The sequence below is a fragment of the Poecilia reticulata genome, chromosome 8, assembly GCF_904066995.2.
Source record: "Poecilia reticulata chromosome 8, P_reticulata-male-v2, whole genome shotgun sequence".
Lineage (NCBI taxonomy): Eukaryota > Metazoa > Chordata > Actinopteri > Cyprinodontiformes > Poeciliidae > Poecilia > Poecilia reticulata.
The window spans coordinates 3,602,195-3,618,204 of NC_088837.1; the positions used below are offsets into that span (position 1 = coordinate 3,602,195).

The 16,010-nt window shown below is 41.1% G+C and overlaps 1 protein-coding gene across 2 annotated transcripts; it reads right to left on the bottom strand.

The window, feature by feature from the left end:
- Positions 1-176: 176 nt before the first annotated feature.
- prmt1 (protein arginine methyltransferase 1) lies at positions 177-14,480 on the bottom strand. Of its 2 annotated transcripts, none has more exons than XM_008415018.2 (10): positions 14,325-14,480; positions 7,848-7,943; positions 7,600-7,755; positions 7,456-7,519; positions 7,239-7,381; positions 3,819-3,906; positions 2,146-2,261; positions 1,899-2,049; positions 807-928; positions 177-729 (listed from the first exon to the last, which is right to left on the bottom strand). In XM_008415018.2, the coding sequence occupies exons 1-10, from the start codon at positions 14,349-14,351 to the stop codon at positions 646-648; spliced, it is 1,047 nt and encodes a 348-aa protein (XP_008413240.1). In that variant the 5' UTR covers positions 14,352-14,480; the 3' UTR covers positions 177-645. The 2 variants fall into 2 exon arrangements, with proteins under 2 accessions (XP_008413240.1, XP_008413241.1); XM_008415019.2 differs by having other exon boundaries at positions 7,848-7,934; positions 14,325-14,428.
- Between the last annotated feature and the right edge of the window lie 1,530 nt (positions 14,481-16,010).

The following is a 16,010-nucleotide window of genomic DNA, read 5'->3' on the forward strand; positions in this document are numbered from 1 at the left end:
TGTCTCAGTCATTAGAAAACTAAATTAAAATTGGTCCATATCTGGACTGGCAAGGCAGATGTCTGAGGAAATTAGAAATCTGCACAGACTAGGACAAGTCTGATTGATAACACCTCTACCATGAAAGGTTGGGAACCTTTTAGAACGTCATGAACACAGAGTAAGGGAAGACAACCAGCCTTTTATTCACTTTATTTGTTAAAAAGAGCAGCAGCCAAAAACAATACAAAAAAAGAGAGAAAGAAAAACTTTATTTTGGCCTTGATTTCCACCCATTTGCTTTTGGACAGTAACGTCTCGCTGTAACAGGTCTGTAGGCTGCTGAGGAACACGTCATTAACAATTGGGCTGTTTGTACGGATGCAAATCTTGCATGTGCATACTACAAGACCTGGAAGCAGAACCCAGTAGGATGCTGCGGCCAGGTACCAGGCTGAGAGCGACTACTGCACAAGGAATCACCACATCAATTTTCTTGAAACGTAAAGATTTGGAAATGTTGTATAATACTATCAAAAAAAAAACCCAAAAACATGTCTTTAAAAGGTTGCTGCACGGGAGCTTTTACTAGAGAACACCCTCCCAGTGAACCTGTATACTGTGACTGCTAATAAAGACTAACACAAAGATGGGGGGAAGGGCTCCTTAACGCATCTTGTACTCCAAAGTCTTTGACATCTCACACAGCTGACCCCTGAAGTCCACATCGACGGCAAAGTCCAGGTCCCTCTGCAAGAGAGAACACAGGTCAGAATTGGGGAGACTAAATGGAAGGTGTTAGAGCAGGACCTTCTTCGTCCACTTACATTGTTCTTGACGTTTGGCTTCATGCTTAAAGTGCCGAAGATTTCTTCTCCGGTCTTTACGGTCAGGTAGTCGTCCAGGTAAAAAACTGTCTGCTTCCAGTGGGTGTAAGGAGACTCTGGGCCTGGAAGCACAAAGATAAACCAACTGAATGTTACCTACTGGAAACTCAAAAATAAATTTCCCCCTAATCGTGAATGCACCATGTGTAGGCGCCTAAAGCCTGGTATCAGCTATAGGTGGAGGGGAAAAAATTAAGATGATGCAGAGAATCACAATTCCTGGAAATTCTTAATCGATTCAAAATGCTCAAGAATCGATTATTCTAATTACTTTGTAAAATTATAGTGTGAATAACTCTTTGATTTTTTTAAATTAAAGAGTTATTCACACCAGGGAGCTAAGCTAACTTAATGCTAATAATTTAAGTTACAGAATTTATGCGCAAACCAATTTTTGCTTAAATATAATCTGAAGAAATTGGATACAGCATGGAACCTTGTAAATAATTGTGTATTTCTTTACTGAGGTTCTTTAAAGGTATTTGCTACTTTAAATTAACACTTGTTATTGTGACTGTATGTGGGGCGACTGTGGATAGAATAGTCATCTTGTGATCAGAAGATTTTAGGTTCAACTCCAGCTTCCTCCTGCCACACGTTGCATTAGTTACTGATCTGTGTATATAAACATGTGAGCATTTGTGAGTGCAAATGGGTGAATGCGACTCCAGTGTTAAGCACTTTGAGTGGTCAAAATGATTGTAAAAGTTCAGTCCATTTATACAAAACAGGCTGGGGTGTATTTGCTAATTTATTGCAAAGGAACTCAATAGTTATTGTGAGGTAATGATATACTTTTGCAAGGTAACACAATAGAAAAAAATCCCCCATGTCCTCTAGGGCGCTACGTACAACAGAATCCCACTGAAATATTATTTTAAACCAACGTGAGAAAATTTGATTTATTTAGCGCTGATGGTCCTTTATGACACCGAGATGCCCCGTCTGAACCACAGCTTGCTGCTGCTGCTGCTGCTTGTAGGAAATCAGTGTGATTGGGTCCTAATTCAAGTAAGGGAAAAGCCAACTGACTGGTGGAGAAGCCGATCCTCTTGTGGCAGCGAGTGAACTCTATGTTGAAGTAGGTGACCAGAGCGTGGATGTAGTCGTTCCTCTTCACTTGCAGGCAGAACGGTGAGGTGAAGGTCAGGTCCTCCGCCTTCACTGTGTAAATGTCCACCTCCTAAACACACACACACACACACACACAGAAATATTACCCAACACGTCCTCTGACCACTTAACTTGTCTGACTACGGACGTGTCCGTGTCCACTCACCCTGATGAGACAGGAATTGGTGACCAGCTGCTTGGGGTCCACCACGTCCACCAGGGGTTCCTTTATTGCCACCTCCTTGATGCAGGACATGTCAAAGCCATACACATTCTCCCACCCTGAGGAGGAAGCAGGTCACAGGTCACATCCAGCAAAGCCGTTTCAACCCTGACACGACTCCCCAAACTTACAAGGAAACAGAAAAAGTGACCAATAGAGCAGGAAGTAAAAGAACTGTCCTCTAAGAAAGAGCTGAAGATGTATGAAAAGAGCAGCATGTAGTGACCTTTGCCCCTACAGATCAGTGATAATAGAAAAACCAGCAGCTCGCTTGGAACACAAGAGTATAGTAAAGAGTTCAAGCTCATGGTGTCGCGCCCTAATCTGTTTCAAAATGTTTCACTTTGAGACGAATCTATAGAATGTTTATAGTTCCACTTTCGGAAATAAGAGACAAAATACTGAAAGTTTTCCAAACTATTCTCATTTTTTTTTAGGTCCATAATAAATTAGGGCAATAATATTGCTCGTTTGTTTTCTTTATGCGTCTCTTTCTATCAAAGAGACTGGATGACAAAAAGCTTCACTGCGGTGCATCGAGTTCCCCTCTTGTTGCCTTGGTAACAGCTCCCTGCCTTCCTCTGAGGCAGATTATATCGATGGGTTTTTCCTGTGGTTTTCCGGTTCCTTCCAGGACGTCTCCAGCTGGCACTCACTGAGAGCGTCTGTAATCAGAACTGTGACTATAATAATAATAATAACAATAATAATAATGGAGGAAGTTGGGTTGCGGTCTCAGAGGAATTCAAATGATTGATTTGAATCAGGGAGTTAAAAGCCTCAGTTTTCCTCCACTCAGGCCGACAGCAAAAACGACAAATGAACAATTTTCAACATTTTTGTGCGGCGGCGCTAGCCGGCATGTGCACCTCTGCGTGTATGAGCTCAAAATTTCACATGAACAAATTATGCTGTTCGCTCGTCAGGATGAGTACAAGCTCTTTAAAAATGAATGGAGATGGAGCAGCGCTGCCTCCCATCACCGTGTGACCACTACCGCCTGCCAGTTACCCGACAGGCTCCTGGTCTCCAACCACAGCGAAGCATAACGCTTGGTGAGGAGGAGCGCTTTGGATTCAAACTGAATGACCGTGGTGAACATCTGAACCAGCATCATGTTGTAAAACAGTAGCAACTAAACAATACAACCAACATATACGCACTTAAAATGCACCGATGTTGATTTACTTTATTGGGGAGCATCCTATTGATACAATCACTGAGGTGAGGTGGCATTTCTGATATGGGCGACATGGCCAACCACAGGGTGGCATTGTGTGGGGGGCAGACCCCCCCCCCCCCCTGCCATCAGCCAGAGAATCTGAAAGTGAAGAATGCTTAATGCAAAACCTCTAAACCCCCCTCCCAATTTTTTATATTTAAAAGGTGTTCCAGTTCCAGTCTTAAATGTTCTTTTGAAATTAGTTTATTGACGTCTGAGAGGGTCTACTTGCAGTGTTAGACAATTTTTATGCTATTGGTCAACAATGGCTTCTAAGTCACAATATTATTGTTTATCACAATAATTTCTGGGACAATTTATCGTCAACCAGAATTTGTTATTGTGACGAGCCTAGAGACCATATGAGGAGACAAAGCTGGAAGCAGCTACTCACAGTGGATCTTGTAGTCCTTGTACTGCCTGTCTTCAATAGCAGTGACATACAGTGTGGCTCTGTCCGGGAAAATCAGTCCATCTGGTTTCTGTTGGAAAGGTACAGTAGAAAAAATAAAATAAAAACACAGACATTGAGATCATCATTCTAAATGATACATTTAACACATCATCATCAGAAACTGAACGGAAATCCGTTCATAATAAGTTTGGTTTGTGATGTTCCAAAAGCGCCATTGTGATCAGTGTGATAATTTGACTCCTATACGAGTAACTAACTATCCAGAGATCATCAGCATCAGCCGGTGTTTGGAAAAAAAAAAAAGTCAGACCCGACTTTGTGCAATGAACTTTTCTCCGCTGCTCACGAAGAATGATCTGTTTATTGCTTTTAATTCTGCATAATAGACTTAGTAAAAGCGGGAGAAGGGGTTTTAATATTTGCCGTGAAAATAGCTGATAAAGCCTCCAAGTAGTTGAGAAGGTTTTAGCGTTTACATCACTATGACGTCACCGCGACTAGTTGACATCGACTCACTATTGTCATGATGTAGTCGACCTTAAAAAATATGTAGTAGTTCAACCCCTAGGGGGCGCACCCCACAATTTGGAAACCTCTGGTTTAGTCTATGGATTAATTAATTTGGACAAAATACTGACACATTTTACAGATTTTCTAACTAAATTAGTTGAAGAGCGGTTCATCAGGAGATGGATCCGAGTAATCGTCTCGGGCTTTTATAGTAAATTCTTTGTGGTGTAGGAGGTAGTTTTCCTTTGGTGGACTACGCAACCTACTGGCATGAATGGATAACTGCACTTGGTCACAGTTGAATTCAACAAAACCACCTGCTGCTTTTCAGCCCGATGCGCAGCAGGAAGCTCTGCTGACTCAGCAGCGTCTCTCTGAACCGACATGCAGACGGCAGCACAGATCACCTCTATCAGATCCTCAGGATGAAATTTGGACTTGGAGTTTACAGATGTTGTCAAACCATATCTTTATAAGAGCGCAAAGAGGTTAGAAGCTTCAATATGCAGGGTGACGCTGATTAGTTGGGGGTAGTTGAGGGATAAAAAAACCCGACATCATGCCACATTGTCGCACATTACTCCGGTAGTCTTTTTTATTTTTAAGGATTTTTTCAGCACTAGTTTATTTGACAGCAATCTGACTGTAAGGGGGCAGAGAGAGCGGAGAGAGGCCTGGGCCCAGCGAATGGAGGCGGGAGTTGGACTACCGCGGGCTAAAGTCTCTGTATGCGGGGCGCAGCGCTAACCACCGCGCCGCGCAATGCCCCTATTGCGGGAGCCTATGCTGTAATTTACAGTTTGTCTTTGTTAAATTATTTAAATCCTAAGCAACGTGGTGTGGAACTATAACACTCTGAGAGTGGACGGGAAAGTTTGCGTGTTGCGGTGGAAATTTACCTCAAGGGTGAAGCACATCAAAATGCGTCAACACAACGAATCTAATGTGACATTTAAAAAACAAGCACTTGACAGTGTTTGGCTACATCGAGGCTCAATGCAGGAAAAAATGACATCCGGCCAGTGAAGCAGCACACAACTACCAACACTCACCCGGATTAGCATCACAGTCAGACAGCTAAACAAATGACCCGAAAAATAATTTAAGTCTTCGAGCTGGCGGTGTAAGATGCTGGTTCTGTTCTCGTTGTTGAACCGCCGCTACGCGCTACTGGTAGTAATACTTCACAGACGGAGCTTCGCTTCTGCTCCACCTGCAGTGAACTCTCACACCAAATGTCTGCTTAAAGCTGCAACATTTAACTTTAAAAAAAGGAAAAGATTTTAGATATGTATTAAAACTTTTGCTGTCCCAACACAAGACAGGTAATCTCTAAAAAAAAATAATCGATCTCCTCTGCTTCCTTATGTGTTCTGCAGAATGACTCCGCTCAGTCAGAAACAAACCATCAGTACCAGCATTAATCAGCTAGCTGTGCTTCCAGGAAGGATTGTTTATTTTGATGCAGCCTGCATTTGACTTTGAATGAAGGTTTCCTTTTTTTACTTGACATTACTTGATATAGGCATATTTATTTGACTCATGTATAATTTATGGTACTGAGAGCCTTACTATTAATTATTTTACTGATTGCAGGTTTTTCAGTTGTCCTTTTGACTGAATAGCTGCTGTATTGTGCCTGCAAATATTTTGCATGTTTTATGCCTAAATTAGGTGAATTTATTGCCAGATAATCTTTTAATTTAGTCAGATCACATAGTAGCATTTATACCTAAAGCAAAAAATTAACAGTCAACCCAGGTGATCGGCAGAGATCGGCCTCATTGGTAATCGGTATCGGAATCAGCAGCAAAAAACTTGATCGGAGCTTCCCTACTAGCTAGTGTAGCATCACGCCCTGACTGAATGAATAGTCTGGTGTCACAATGGACAGCTGAAAAGTTACCGGGTTTATCAACTGTGGTAGCGAATTTGCTCCAACTCCACTCCTTATTTCTGTGGATAATCTTTGTACAAAATGCTGAATAAACATTCATGCTGTTTCCATGCATCATCTCCGATGTCCATGGTTGCGCGATGTCAGCTGTTTGGGATTCCCCTCCGTGAGCTATGTCACCGCACTTTCTGATTGGCTACCTGTCACATTCAACAGGCTGCGTTCTCGCTGCCAGTCAGGGAAACCCCTACACGCTGCGAGAATTTGCCCAATTTTAGATCGGAGCGGTCCCAACGTTCTACTGACTGGACACAATCAGTCTTAGCATACCACACACAGCAGGTTGACCGGTTACGATTATCGCGAGCGACATTCTAAGATTGTCGTAAGGGGAAATTCGGGGCAACCCCCCCCCAAAAAAAACAAACAAAAAAAAAGGAACCCAGTCTTGCCAAGTCTTGACCGGTCCGCAGTGATTAAAAGGTTGGGGACCACTGAGTTAAAGAATAATTGAAAAAGTATAAACTGGATTTTCTCCCTTTTTATCTTGGATATTACTCTGCTCCTCTTAAAAAAGTTGTCTAGACCATTAACATTCCATGAAGCTGCTCTAATATTACCATTAGTTATACCAGTTTGTCTATGCTGACAGTTCAAACACAGAAACAACAAAAACTTAGGGAACATAACACAAACAGGATGACTTCCACCCTCAGGGCTCTCCTCTGCCCCATCGTCCAATTTTCTCTCATTGTAGGAGGAACAGCCCCAATAGGGGCTCCTTCTCCTACAGGTTACAAAATAAATTTGTAATTCAGTATGTTTATGTCTCTGCTTAAAAAAAAAAGGTTTTATGTCAATTCAGCACTGATTTTCTGAATTGGATTGGTATCGGCCGATACTAGATCTCACATCTGTATCAGTATCAGAAATGAAAAAACTGGATGGGCGCATAAAATCTTCCAACTAGCAACATCCCCCCTAATACATACCAGCCATTTGTCTCTGGCATAAATGACTGTATTGAGCATGGACTCGTAAAAGAGGCAGTATCCCATCCACTCTGAGATGATGATATCAACTCCTTCCACAGGCAGCTCCACTTCCTCCACCTTCCCCTTAATGATGGTCACAACTGCAGGGAAAAAAGCACAGATTTAACCCATGACTCCTCCTGACTCGGAGTCCAGCTGGTTTTCATGGACTCACCATCATCCAGATTGTTGGCCTTCACAATTTTCACAGCATAGTCTGAAATGCTACTGCACTCTATCTGGAAAAACAAATTCCAAGCATACAGTTAACCTGGAGAGCCAGACAAGTGGAGCGGCTGAAGGGGAACTGAATACATACCCCTATAACTTTCTTGGCTCCAGCTTTGGCTGCAAACATGCAGAGGATGCCCGTTCCACTGCCGACATCCAGAACCACCTTGTCCTTGAACAAGTGCTTGTTGTGGAACATGGAGTTGCGGTAAGTCAAAGTCCGAACCTCGTCTTTCAGCATTTCCTGTAGAGACGGGAGCAGTTACAGCTTGGAAGGCGAAAACCATAAATCAATGGAGATTGTTGTCGTTGGGTAAATAATAACTGAAAAATTACCTCATGAATTCCAAAGTGGGCATAAGAGTCAAAGTAGTAGTCCTTTGACGTCATGTCCTCTGCTGCAGGTTTGACAGAACTCTCCCCCTGAGAAACCTCAACAAAGGGAAACACAGTTACTGGCTGAAGCTGGCAGAATGGATGTGCCACAATAAGCAATTAATCAATGAAGCGCATAATAAATTAAGCTCATTCTACATTCTGATGATTATTTTTGAAAGCTTAATTTGTTTACAGGGGCTTCATAATCAGTTTCACTTATGGTTTTGGTTGTGGGTGGTTTCTATTTCTTTTGTGTAAAAAGCAATTTCTTACTGGAACATAAATTACATTAATTGCTGATCATTTAATTTTTAAGAAGAGCCTTAAAAGATCTAGAATAGATAACAAAAGAATATTGAATTGATGGAATGGATGAATTTATCATCAAAGTAAACGCTGTTTGTTTTTATCTTTGAAATTGTAAAAATGTTGGTAAGGTCTGTAAAATGCAAAATTGTTGAGGATGATCTGAATTGAAAAGGTCTGGCTTTACAAAAGCAACCTACTCATATAATAATGAGTTTTTGTTTTCTTGAGAAAGATTCATTCTGAGATTAATAAACCCACATTCAGAAAAGCAACATGAGAGAAAAAGATGTACTACATTCTGGGTGGCATCTCATCATGGTGGAGCGGTTTGAGTGTCCATGTGATCCCAGGAGCTATGCTGCCTGGGGTCTTCATGCCTCTGGTAGGGTCACCCACTTATCAGGGTTTCCCCCAATGTATCATAGGCCTGGTGGCCCGCCATCCTTTACTTGCGCCACCGCCAGGTTAAGCCTTTCTTGTTTATGTTTTTAGGAAAATAATAATAATAATAAAAACTTTTATTCTTTTTTAAGCTGGATTGCAAGCGTCTCTGTTGCTCTGAGCAGATTTATTCCTAAAAGATATGTTTATAGAATATAGGTCTATAGTTTATGCATTTAAAGACGGACCAATCACACCGCTGGCGCCTCTGTGCGTTGCCTCGCGCGCTGCAGTAGCTGGATTAAGTTTACCTCAGCGCGGATCCCGCGCGCCTCCTTTCACTCAAACTGGACACAGGCTGACCTGTATGGATGTTTACATCAAGCCCCTATGAGGAATTATGATTCTTCCCAGAGCTTTTGATCAAGGTAGGACTTTAAACACCACTCTGGTTAGCTCTGGTTGCGCAGCTCTACATGAACTGCAGGAATAATTTGTAGTTGCGCTTTCAGAGCGAGCGGTGAGAATGATTTATATTTGTGAACAAAGAATTTTGTGCAGCTTTTCCATCTCAACACGCTGCCCAGCGCCCAGCTCTGCCTGCGCTGTTAAAGTTTATTTATGTGGTCCCGGTTGGCCGGTGTATTAGTTATTGAACTAGTGCTAACTTGATCATGCAGGTTCAGCCTGGTGAGGAGCTTTCACGCTCTCCTGTCTGTAACACATAATGCTGATTATATTATTATAGTATTATTTTTAGTATTATTTTTCTGGTTACACAATGCATCAAACCGTATCAAATGTTTTGTCCACTTAGTCAGACAGAGTTAATGTGCACAGCGGCGGGGAGATCTGAGAAACTCGACCAATCAGAATAGTTTCTGTGACGCTTATTAAAACTCGACAGACATGAAATGAAAGAGCTACTAAAGTCACATTAGCAGCATTGAATTAAATCTCCCGTTTGCAGCAGATTGCCTCATCATGCAGGGCCGGTCCAAGGCTAATGAGGCCTTGAGAAGAATCTGATTTAGGGGCCACTTTTGTTGCTAAAAACATCAGCACCTCTAACAGATGTGTTGGATTTAGTCAGAGAGGGGGAGTAGAAGCCCTGGGGGCTTCTACCTGGTTTAATTGGTCAACCTGAAAAGCAATCAGTTATAATTGCAGTTTACTAAATTGTGTTTGTGAACAAAAAGAGCTCAAACTTAAAGATTAAACTCACAGCATCAGATTGTAGCTATGGTAACAAAATCTAACTATGAATATTGTTCTTTGAACTTTTACAAAGTAAACTTGCCAGCTCCTTAAAATCTTAACATTTAAATGTTAAACAATTTGATGGAGCTGCTGACTTAATTTGGATTAAACAAAAGTGCAAATAATGATATTCATTTTAATTGTATATTTTGATTTGTTGTTTTTAAGACTAGTTGTGGGTTTAAGTGGTGTTTCACTGGCGATGTTTTCCCGTAATGTATAATTACTGAGCGATATTTTTAAATTTTTTGTCACCTTAACATACAGGTCCTTCTCAAAAAATTAGCATATTGTGATAAAGTTAATTATTTTCCATAATGTAATGATAAAAATTAAACTGCCATATATTTTAGATTCATTGCACACCAACTGAAATATTTCAGGTCTTTTATTGTTTTAATACTGATGATGTTGGCATACAGCTCATGAAAACCCAAAATCCCCGTCTCAAAAAATTTGCATATCATGAAAAGGTTCTCTGAACGAGCCGTTAACCTCATCATCTGAATCAACAAAGTAACTCTAAACACCTGCAAAAGATTCCTGAGGCTTTTAAAAAACTCCCAGCCTGGTTCATTACTCAAAACTGCAATCATGGGTAAGACTGCTGACCTGACTGCTGTCCAGAAGGCCATCATTGACACCCTCAGTAAGGGTAAAACACAGAAAGAAATTTCTGAACGAATAGGCTGTTCGCAGAGTGATGTATCAAGGCACCTCAGTGGGAAGGAAAAAGTGTGGCAGAAAACGCTGCGAAACGAGAAGAGGTGACCGGACCCTGAGGAAGATTGCGGAGAAGGGCCGATTCCAGACCTTGGGGGAAGCAGTGGACTGAGTCTGAAGTAGAAATATCCAGAGCCACCGTGCACATGCGTGTGCAGGAAATGGGCTACAGGTGCTGCAGTTCCCAGGTCAAAGGTCAAGCCACTTTAGAACCAGAAACAGCGGCAGAAGTGCCTGACCTGGGCTACAGAGAAGCAGCACTGGACTGTTGCTCAGTGGTCCAAAGTACTTTTTTCGGATGAAGGCAAATTTTGCATGTCATTCGGAAATCAAGGTGCCAGAATCTGGAGGAAGACTGGAGAGAAGGAAATGCCAAAAGGCCAGAAGTCCAGTGTCAAGTACCCACAGTCAGTGATGGTCTGGGGAGCTGCTGGTGTTGGTCCACTGTGTTTTATCAAGGGCAGGTCAATGCAGCAGCTATCAGGAGGTTTTGGAGCACTTCATGCTTCCATCTGCTGACAAACTTTATGGAGATGAAGATTCAATTTTTCAGCCCAACCTGGCACCTGCTCACAGTGCCAAAACCACTGGTATTACTGACCATGGTATTACTGTACTCAGTTGGCCTGCCAACTCTCCTGACCTGAACCCCATAGAGAATCTGTGGGATATCGTGAAGAGAAAGTTGAGAGACCAAGACCCAAAACTCTGGATGAGCTTAAGGCTATCGAAGCATCCTGGGCTCCATGACACCTCAGCAGAGCCACAGGCTGATTGCCTCCATGCCGCGCTGCATTGAAGGCTGCAAAAGGATTCCTGACCAAGTATTGATGCATAACTGAACATAATTATTTGAAGGTTGACTGTTTTGGTATTAAAAACACTTTTCTTTTATTGGTCGGATGAAATACGCAAATTTTTTGAGACGGGGATTTTGGGTTTTCATGAGATGTATGCCAAAATCATCAGTATTAAAAATAAAATACCTGAAATATTTCAGTTGGTGTGCAATGAATCTAAAATATGACAGTTTAATTTTTATCATTACATTATGGAAAATAATTAACTTTATCACAATATGCTAATTTTTTGAGAATGACCTGTATTGTAATACAAAAAAACGGTGGCCCATAGAGGAGACATGGGTCCCCCTTCATTTGGGCCCTCCCTGTGAGAGGGGCCAAAGGGCTCAGGTGCAGTGTGGGATGGGTGGTAGCTGAGAGCGGGGACCTTTGCGATACTTGGTTGCAGAAGCTGGCTATTGGGAAGTGGAATGTCACCTCTGTGGTGGTTAAGTGGCCTGAACTGGTGTGTGAAGTTTAGAGGTTCTGACAAGAAATAGTCGGCCTCACCTAAACGCCTGGCTCTGGTTCTAGAACCAGTCTCCTTGGGAGTGGTTGGACCAGAGGTCGCGCTAGACTTTTTGTTCTCCATCATCTTGAGTAGCATCAGTATTAAAAAAAATCGGTCATGTTCTATTTTTACCCGTCAAATTATAATCAACATTCACTATTTAGCCGCATTTTTAATATTCACCTAGTTTTACCGAATCCAGATCCCATCAAATAAAGCTGATGAACACGTTTAACTTTTTCTCTGTAATGACAAAAATCACTGTGGCCCCAATAACTTATAAATGAAATGAAAGACTCCACTTAAATTACCAGCACTTCACCTGCTGGGGTCTGAACTCAAGTGTCTCACAAATTCCTCCTGGTCACAACTGCAAAGAAGTCTGCGCTAGTTCATTACTCTGTTAGATCTGTCTGATCCAAACAGATCAATTGAACTCTGGGAGTTTTTTTACCCTGTGCGGTCCAGGCGTGCGCTTTTACGAGGATTTTTTTGCGTAGTTTCGCTTCCCCAAAACGGACAAATATTACATCTTCCGCACTCCTCCAGAACGCCGCTCTCGGCACGGGAGATAATGTGAAAAAGAAGGCTCCTTTTATTGAAAACGCAGGATGAGTTAAGTTTAATTCTTTGCAGAGGCAGAGCCGCGTCCGCATTGGTTGCGCAGCCACAACGCGCATGTTACGGTCTATTCTAATTAACCTCTTCTGCACCTTTATTTATGTCAAGATAAAATGCCAGCTCCTCTGTTTAGACAATAAATGGATTAACATAACATTGCATTCTCTTTATTTTTTTCCCTATTCTGTATGCACTGGAGACTTGAATTAAACACGCCATTTCAACCAAAGGTTTGGAAATGCGCTTCCTAACCAAACGCTCCAAAGCGTCCGATCCATAACTCTTGAACACGCCGTCGGCTCCCGGTCAGAAAGACGCATTTAGTTTGGACTTCATGAGATGATGTTCAGAAAGGATTTTTCATTGATTAATTTTTGTTGCCTCTGTGATGAACTCTTTGCGTAAAGTCTATAATGTCTGCCCATGTGTTCCAGTCAAGGATGTTAATGATAACCTGTCAAAATGACCGACAGGCTTCAAATTTTCCCGTAGTAAAAATAAAAAACAACCAGTCAAATACGGAAAATATTTGGTTCACGCGACCTCTGGGTTGGACACTCTTCCACTCTGTAGTTGCCATGAGGAGAGGCACCGGGCAGGAGTGGGCGTGTTTAATTCAATAAATTTATTAAATGTAGTTGAATTGATATATAACAGATTGTTTCAGCAAAATAGACTTTGGATTTAATGTTCAATTCAGCTGCTTTATTTTGGGGTTTTGGTACAGCGGATCATTTTAACCCATAGTAGGACAAAGGGAGTTAAGATCACACAATGGTTAAGGAGCTGCTGACTTAATTTGGATTTAACAGAAATGCAAATAATTAATACTTAGGCCTATTTTAATTGGGGGTTTTATTATTATTATTTGTTGTTTTTAAGATTCTATAATTGTAGGTTTAAGAATTGTTGTCAACGTCTTCCAGTAACATAATTATCCAGTAATATTTTTACATTTCCTGTCAACTTAACATCTTAACCCTTGTGCGTGCGAGGACTGAGGCAAATGATACGAGCTTTACAGGTGTGTGGTCGGTTGGACCCCATTTGTAAACACAAGGGTTAACACAGTGGGTGGACTGAATCAGTGCCCTGACCTCCGGGCCTAGCAAGTTTTCTGGGGGAAACCCTGCAGTTCTAACAATCGCGAGTGGGGAGGGGAAGGGGGGGTCTCAGACCTCCCATGCCTGCTCTTTCCAGCTACTAGCTGTAACTACTTCGAACACCGGCAAACTTTTCTCTGAACCTAATTGTTACGCTCAGAAAGACATGTTGAAGAAAAAACGGACAAGCTATATACAGTTCCCAGGAGAAGAGTAAATGTGTTTACTGAATGGTGTGGGCTCTGGTTCCCAGGTGAATAAAGAACCAGCGGAGATGAACGCAGCATCCCTTTATAAGCGGCTAGTTCAACTAGCTCCAGATGCTAACACGTTGGAGCCCATGCGGTCCAACCGGCTGAGGCAGCACACCAGCTGGGGTAAAAAATCATCCGCTCTCCGCTCACACCTACATTAACCGCCCAATAAAAAACACCTTGAGTGTTTACGTGATTTTTTGGTATTTTTTCAACTGCGACATAAATGAATGACTAAAGGCATCATTATTAAACGTTGACGCTGATATAAAATGGACGCTTTGCTGCTCGTTAACTACGAGGCCGAAATATGAAAACAAGTAGAGACTGAAACACATATTGCTAATTCTGTTGTAGACTCAGGTATGGTGTGAGTCAATCTAACAGAGCTGTGAAAGTCAGTTGTCGTGTTTCCTCCGCTAAGATCTTACCTCCATCCTCTCTGCTGGCGCGGCCATTTCGATCTTCTGCTGAACGTAGTTGACTTCTTCCTCTACTATTTCCCTTTCCTCTAAACAGTTCCAACCGTCCTCTGTCAGGAGCTTACTGCCACCTACCGGCAGTTCTCTGCTTATTCCTGAGGAGTGATACTGTGTTTGATTGCGTAACAAATTAAATGTGTGAACCAAGGTTTATGCTCTTATTGGTTTATGTGTTGTTAATCAACAACACATTTCTAAGAGCCTCTTAGAATTGTATTGGTGATTAAGTTAAGTCCTTTTTAACGGTAACTGACAGCTTTACCAATTTACCATTGGTAAAGCTTGTTTTCTTTTACTTGTTAGAATAAAAAATGTCCCATGCCCTTTTAATGTAAACTTTTTATCACAGTATATAAAGGTCACATTCCAGACCCAGTAAAATTTTCCATTATGTTAATCTGTGTTTAAAATCTATTTATTCAAAGGTGTACAGCACTTTGGTGCAGTTTTAACCCGTTAGATGTTTCTCTATGAAGAAAAGTTTGGAAAATGTACACACACATAACCATTCACATATAATTAATAATTAATTAACTAATAATTAACTCCGGTTTCCTCCCACAGTCCAAAAACATGACTGTCAGGTTAATTGGTCTCTCCAAATTGCCCCTAGGTGTGAGTGTGTGTGTGCATGATTGTTTGTCCTGTGTGTCTCTGTGTTGCCCTGCGACAGACTGGCAACCTGTCCAGGGTGACCCCTGCCTCTCGCCCGAAACGTTAGCTGGAGATAGGCGCCAGCAGCCCCCCCGACCCCATTAAGGGACAAGGGTGTCAAGAAAATGGATGGATGGATTAACTAATAATAAAAATTAAAACATTATTTTGATTATATTTTAATTCAGAATATAATCAAAATTATAGATTTAACATCTAAATGAAATCTAGATTCAGATGTTAAATTTAACATCTAACAAGATGTTATTTCTGTACCTTCAGTTGTTTTCTGTTGGAAAAATGTGTGGGAAAAAGGTGCAGGCATATCATCAAAAACTTTTGATAAACAACAAAATGAAAGATGTCTCCTTTAAACTGTTACACAGAATTCGTCCTACTAATCCTCAGAACCAGAACCACAAGTGGAGAAGCAAACAGCATTCAGTTTTATCCTCCTCTAATCTGAAACAAACTTCCAGAAAACCGCAAATCAGCTGAAACACTGAGTTCTTTTAAATCAAGGCTAAAATCCCATTTGCCTTTAATTAATAATAATTGGAACATTGATTAATTCTTGCCTTCTTTCCTATATTCGACGATAATGATTTAATGTTTTGATATTGGCGTTTAAAAGCATGCAATGTTTGTTGCTTTTTTGACATTTCATGTTGTCAACTTAATTGTTTTTTGTGTCTTGTTTTTGTCATGTAAAGCACTTTGAACTTCCTTTTAGCAAAAATTTGCTACATAAATAAACTCAATTTACATTAAATTAAATTCAAATAAAATGTTTGTAAGAACAAAATATTGGCTAACTTAGTATAAGAAAAAGGGTTAAGAAAATAAGGAAAAAAACATAATTTCTGTTGTGAAAATTATAATTTCATTTAAATTTAGAAACAGATGCTAAAAGCATACAATATAGAAATGTGAATTTCTAATTCACATTCTGATACATACTTTCTCCAAAATGATAACCTT